At 40.1% G+C, this 6,553-nt stretch overlaps 1 protein-coding gene across 1 annotated transcript; it reads right to left on the bottom strand.

The window, feature by feature from the left end:
* Positions 1–3,407: 3,407 nt before the first annotated feature.
* Positions 3,408–3,563, bottom strand: LOC308246196 (large ribosomal subunit protein eL39-like; the record flags this gene model as incomplete). The annotated part of the gene is made up of 1 exon (XM_080664161.1): positions 3,408–3,563. One exon carries the CDS (start codon positions 3,561–3,563, stop codon positions 3,408–3,410), a length of 156 nt encoding a protein of 51 aa, XP_080520287.1.
* Between the last annotated feature and the right edge of the window lie 2,990 nt (positions 3,564–6,553).

Raw genomic sequence — 6,553 nt, 5'->3', positions numbered from 1 at the left:
CTAGGACAACTGTTGTTTTAATTATTCAGAATGGTTTTGGGTCTTTGCATATGATCTGATATTTGGTATCACTTCATTTTGTTATACCTGACAAAGCCTGATGTTTAGAGATGGAGATTAAATTAACCAATATAATTTCATGAATAGAATATTTCAAAATGTATTATTTCTAAGGTGAATTTTGGAAAACTCACAATTTCATATTTATCAGCTAAAATGGCATCAGGTATAGACTTCCCCATGAGTCAATCCTCTCTTCTCTTTATGGGAACTAGAGGCCATGAAGGGCCTTGTGATGTTTTAAGCAGAACTATGAAGTATTGAAACTGATTTTCAAAAACATAGTCATGCAACTAGTGCTGCCCTATTAAATAATTATCTTGGAAGCTATATCATTATTCCAATGACACTGTTTTATTTTAAAAGTTCTGGAAATACTATTTTGGAATTGCTTTCCGAGTCTATAACATTCACTTTGAAAATCCTGGCCAGTTATCTTTTTTGAGTGTGACTAACTTTTTAAGTGCTGTAGGCCAAACAGACCTAAGTCTGATGAATATGTTGGGTGGTCAGAGTAGGAGTTCTGGTTTTGGTGCTAAACAATATTTAATGACAAACTAATTAGGATTTATTTTACTTTTGTGCTTAAAAATTTGTTTCTGATAGTAAGACCAAAAAATAAAAAATTCAAACATGTTTTGAGCAGTAGCATCCTATTAAATAAACTGCTTTTCAAGGTATCTATTGTGGGGGAAAAAACACATTTGGATGTGTAAGTTCTGGTATATTTATTTGAAAAACAGATTTTGTCATTATCTTTTATCACTTATAGTCTGATCATATTTTTTTCTCATGTTTAATGTTAATATACTGTGTATATAATATTAACATTATATGTATGTCATGCTTTTAAAAGCATTTTACTCTTATTAATGTTTAAATCTTCATAAGGTAACGTACATATTATTTAATAAATATATTATTCAGTTTAGAAATAAGGAAATCTAATTACAGAGCATTTGAGACTTTTTTAATGGCACTTTAGGTGTGCTATAATAGCAATAAAATCAGTGTTTTCATTTCCTGCCTCTCATATTGCAGCAATTGTTCTTACCATGAAATGGTATTAGAAATAGTGGAAGAAGGCAGCTATTTTATAAAGATGTAAAGATATTTGGATCTAAAAGAATTAGTTAAAATATTTTATGGAAGAGCATTTAAAAAAAAGTATTTGTAAGACTGACCTAAACTACTAATTTTTCTCATAGTAATCTCAGTTGATTCAGTTCATAATTCTAGTTTCATCACTTTTAAGTGGATTTTCCCGTTTCTAACTGCATATTCTAAGCAGGATGCTTTTGTAGCGCTTTAAACCAGGTCATTTGATTTTTCTAAGAACTAGTCACAAGATCAATAGTGCCTGCACCCTATGCCAGTCTGGGAACATGGTTGTTGTTCAATAAGTGCCTTATGGAAAAAAGAGATCCATACCCTTAAGAGAGTCACTGGAACAATACATCCTTCCTCAGGAGGAGAAATTGCCTTTCACCATAAATGGCTGTGCCACCGTGTTTTACAATCCCCCAGCCTGTCCTAAGTATTTCAGCAACTCCCTGCAAACACTTCTCTACAGGTTTCTCAGCAGAGTGAAGAACACAGCTCATTGCAATTAAGCCCTACTTCAGAAGTTGTCCCTGTAATCATGAATATAGCTGTCCTTGCATTGTCTGAAATTTTTTTTGCTTTAAGAATGAGAGTTTCTAGGCCCTAAGAACTGCAACCAGAGAACTCTATTTCTCTCTCAACTCACGTTCAGCTATATATCAATCTTACAGGTAACCCAAGACTGATTTGTTAGAATTCTGCAGGGCCTTGCTTTTCCTTCTGGCATGGATTAAAAATTTCTGTCTTCAATCCTGTCCTTACTGATGTTGTCTTCCTGTTCAGTCCAGCAAGGCTGGGGTATTAGGTGTAGTAAATAGGATTGAGTAGGAGTAGGTAGTCTTTCCCCATGAAAATGTTCCAAAGGTAAGAAACTTTTGCAGAACTATTGGTTTTTATTTTTTACTTTTAAACAAGGAACAAAATTCTTAAGATAAATCGTAGTTTCTAGATTGTAAATAGTAAGGGAAAATTTCTCAGATAGCTTGACAGCATAAACATACCCAGGCCTCTTCTGTATAAGAAAAGCATAGACAGGTTCCGAAATGGGAATAATAGCTGCAGACTGTGCCAAACAGGGTTGCAGGTTTGTCAAGTCTCGGCTCTTAAATTCGTTGAAGGGCCAATACTCTAAAACTTCCTTGAGGTAAACCTTTCAGCACTTGAACCAAGACTCAGAGAAGCCACGATTCCTAAAACAGGGTTTGGGACATCTTTTTGTGCAGTTCAGATAGTACCTGCTCTCCAAATATGGAAACATGTATTTATGTGTGTCTATATGGGGCACATAGACAAGGGTTCAGAGAGGAAGACTTAAAATGCAACGATTTCTTCTGAGGCTTGAGCTGATTATGTAAAGATTAAGTTAGTGAGTTGAGCTATTGTTATCAAAGTCACAAAGATAATAATGAAGATCATAATGTTCAGATCCAAGCGAGTAAGGACTTTTTCACATGGAGCCACGGTCTTTATCAAAACGAAATGCTTTTAAGGGAAACGTTTTTGTTTTTTGAAAAGCATAATGAGAACAAAGTGGAAGAGATAGAAGCGTCATGACCCAAGGCTCTCTGGCTGTATGAAGCTTATTTTCCAAATAAGCAAAAAGGAAAAAAAAAAAAAAAGATGAAATGAGTGGGGACTGGAGCATTTCAGCGTTTTAAGTAGGAGATGAAAAAAGGGGAGGGCAGAGCCTACAAACAGGCGCTGCTCCTGTCACACATCCGGGTGCATAGCCATGACTCTGGGCGAAGACAGCATGGCGCTCCAAGTGTGAAGCCAGGGCGCGCCCTCCCACCCTCCCACCCGCCCCCCGCCTCGCCCGCGCTTCCAAAGCGCCTCTGACCGAGCCTGCTGATCAAAAGTTGTGTGTTCAGAGATTAAGAACCCCCCCTCCCTTTTATTTCTTTAGAGAAAAGCGGGTACCCAGTTCGGTGGGGCTAATTTTTAAAAATTTAGTTCTATCCCATTTTGCCTAATGAGAGAAAAAAAGATGGACGGGACCATGGCATTGGTCCTTAAGGACTTCTATGACACCACACTTTTTTTAAAGGTCTCACCTATTTATTACCAAACCAACCTCTGAGCGCAGGAAAATATTCACAAAGAGAAAACTCCCATTCTTCCAACAATTTCCCCCCCAAACACGTCCAACTGTCCAGAGAGTAGCGATCTTTTCAGGAACGGGCGGATGCGGGGTGTAAGCTGCGCCGACGCGGCGTGAGCCCGGGAGCCGTCTGGGCGCGTCCTCACAGGCCCAGCTTGGTTCTTCTCCAGTGTCTCCTCTTGGCGTTGTACCTGATTCTGTTACCAGTTTTCATCCAAATCCACTGCGGAATGGGCCGGTTCTGCTTTTGTTTCTTGGCCAGGAACCGCTTGATCCTGAAGGTCTTGTGAGAAGACATGGCGAAGGACACAGTCAACCGCACGCACCAGCCAACCGCTCACAGGAGTCAACCGTCAACCGTTAGCACCACCACAGCAATGGCGAAGAGAGGAGGATGTGGGCGGAAGTACGTGCTTAGCGGAGCTTCCGGGGCGGGGCCAGGAGGCTGACGTCACACGCTCTCCCCTCACGCACAGGCTCTCTCGGAGCTGAGGGAAACTGCTCTTGTTCCCTAGGTGGGGTCCTTTGAGTGGGTCACTGCCGGGAGCACCTGCTTCGTGGTTCGATGGTAAGAGCTCCTTTTTATTTGTAAACTCTTACCATTTGCAATAGCAGGAATGGACCTGGAGAGTACTGTGCTAAGCAAAATAAGTCCGTCAGAGAAAGACGAGTATCTCATGATCTGACTCGTATGGGATCGAATGAACAAGGTAAACTGATGAACAAAGTAGATCCAGAGACATAGAAGCATGGAACAGACTGTCCAACCTCAGAGGGAAGTCGGGGGTGGGTGGGTGGGGAGAGATTAACCTGGGAACTTACATGCATCATGGACATAGACAATAGTGTGGTAAAGGCCTGGGAGGGGTAGGTGCAGGGTAGAGGTGGTCTGTGGGGGAAAAAAATAAAAGGGACATCTGTAATACTTTCAACAATAAAGGTTAGAAAAAAAAAATACTCAAGCAGAAGCCCTCCCAAAAGCAGAGGAAGCAGAGTGGTGGCACAACACTTTAATTTTTTAAAAATTAGTTTTAATATTTAGCGTTCACATATGTGTCACAAATTACAGAAACTGATAGGAAAATTTTATGAAATGCCTTCTAAACAGCGGCGAGTATTCATTCTTCCCTGTTCTCATCCTTATGGGGATGGGGTGCAGGGAGATGGGGAGATATTTTTAGCATAACAACACATTGCCGGATTTTCCTGGTAGCACATCAGATGACTGTGACCTAGGCATCTGCAGGCATTTGGGCAACAAACCCTTATTCCAGGTCTGTGGCTCTAACTTCAGGGAAGTATGTGAATCGCGATGCCTCAGCCTGGAGAGGCTGTGTGTGTGGGGGGAGGAGTGGGGATCAGCAGGACTCATGCACATGCCTGAAACTCTGTGGTCATGCGGCTTATTGTACCCCTGACTGATAGTGTGTACCTGGTTCAGACCGGTAGTCTTTTGCAGGTATCCAAACTCGACTACATGCAGAACTGTTCCAGCCATATGAGCACATAGATTTGCCCTATGTAACTTTGGCCTTAAAGGGAGATAGCTGAGCTTCCACAAGCTCTGATGTGTTCACTCACTCAGATATTAGCCACCAGAACTGTGCACTGACTTTCTTCTTTGTCCTTTTTAAAAAAAATATTTTTATTGATTTCAGAGAGGAAGGGAGAGGGAGAGAGAGACAGAAACATCAATGATGAGAGAGAATCATTGATCGGCTGCCTCCAACAAATCCCACAATGGGGACTAAGCCTGAAACCTGGGCATGTGCCCTGATCTGGAATCAAACCATGACCTCCTAGTTCATGGGTCCACACTCAACCACTGAGCCATGCTGGCTGGACTTCTCTGTCCTTCTGATAAGTGAACCTTGTATGATTTACCCAAAGCTGTAAATTTCATCAGTCCAATCCGATGCCTGAGCTTTGTCAATATTCTTGTTACCCACACATTTGAGTTTCTCTGAAAAAGGCAATAAATATTAGCAAGAAAGAGGTTGGCTTATCTTGTTGGTACTGTGTTTTGAAGAACAGGAGGATCCACATTCTTTTTTCAGGAGAAAGCCAGGAATATATCTCTCCAGCCAGGTTCATACGAGGCAATAGGTCTCCTGGATTTCAATAATTAAGGGCAATATGGAGTAGAAACCCCAAAGGCAAGTTTGAGTTATGAAAAAGCAGAGGAGCAGCAAGGTCAAAGGGGAGGAAATTCCAGGTGCCCAAAAGAGGCTGACTCTGTGAATTTAATTTGTCCTGATGTCAACGGTAAGAGAATATTTTGCATCATCTTGAAATCCCTATATGTATTATGTTGTTATAGATTATCTTTCTAGTAAGTCACTGAGCCAGTATTTTTCCAAGTTATTGAAGATGAAAGTAAATTAGAAAATATTAATCAGTTTTGTGTACTCTACTAGGTTAACTTTGTTTTTTTTTGCCAAAATAACTTCACGGTGTGTATATTTTTAAATATTTTGAATGGCCATCCATAGATTTCATAATTTAGATAATCATACAAATATGGACCTTAGCTTTTAACCTATAAGCAAATGACACAAAAACAGCATCTACACTCAGTGTGACAGGCTCAGCAGCATTTAGCATTATTTTTTACATACATGCTCTCTGTTGGTTGTTTCCCTTTTCATAGTGACTTGTCCAGATCACCAAGGCTCATCCAATCTTTTGATGCAATGCAATACCCAGCTCTAATTTGATCCTCATGTTAAGGTGCCCAGACTTTTTGCAGACACATATTGCTACTATTTGGAATTATTCTCAATTAGCAGATCCCACAAGGCCAGAGGCAAGCTTTTGCTGAGAAGATAGTATTGCTTAAAATATAATTTTTTGATAGTGCTCCAAATATGAAGCCCAAAGACTGTTCTCGGATGTATCTCATAATAATTGCTTTACCACAAAGGATATTTGGGCAGGCTTTTGAAGTATTGATGCCTCTGGCAAGTTTAGATGATTCCCCCAGAGGAGGCAGGAAGCTTTTTTTTCTGAGGCTAGTCTTTGAGGTAGTTCCTGGGGTAGCTGACCTGCTGCTTCCTCTCTCATATATTTTATGTCAAAATTGCCTCAACAAAATGGTGAAAAAATTCTTGATTATCCCCAATTTTCTAATTGTCCTTGAGAATGACTACTTTATATCATTTTGGTATAAAGTTTTCCTTATATATTTTTAAGGGCAAGAAGGATAAACTGAATTTGTAATTTGCCAGTTTTTGACAGAGGTGGATACCAAAGTCAATTCATTTTTTGTTGTTGCTATCTTCTACACAC

The sequence above is a fragment of the Plecotus auritus genome (genome assembly GCF_963455305.1).
Source record: "Plecotus auritus genome assembly, chromosome: 4".
Lineage (NCBI taxonomy): Eukaryota > Metazoa > Chordata > Mammalia > Chiroptera > Vespertilionidae > Plecotus > Plecotus auritus.
Note: the sequence above shows the minus strand (reverse complement) of the source record. Positions and strands in the feature narration are given on the sequence as shown.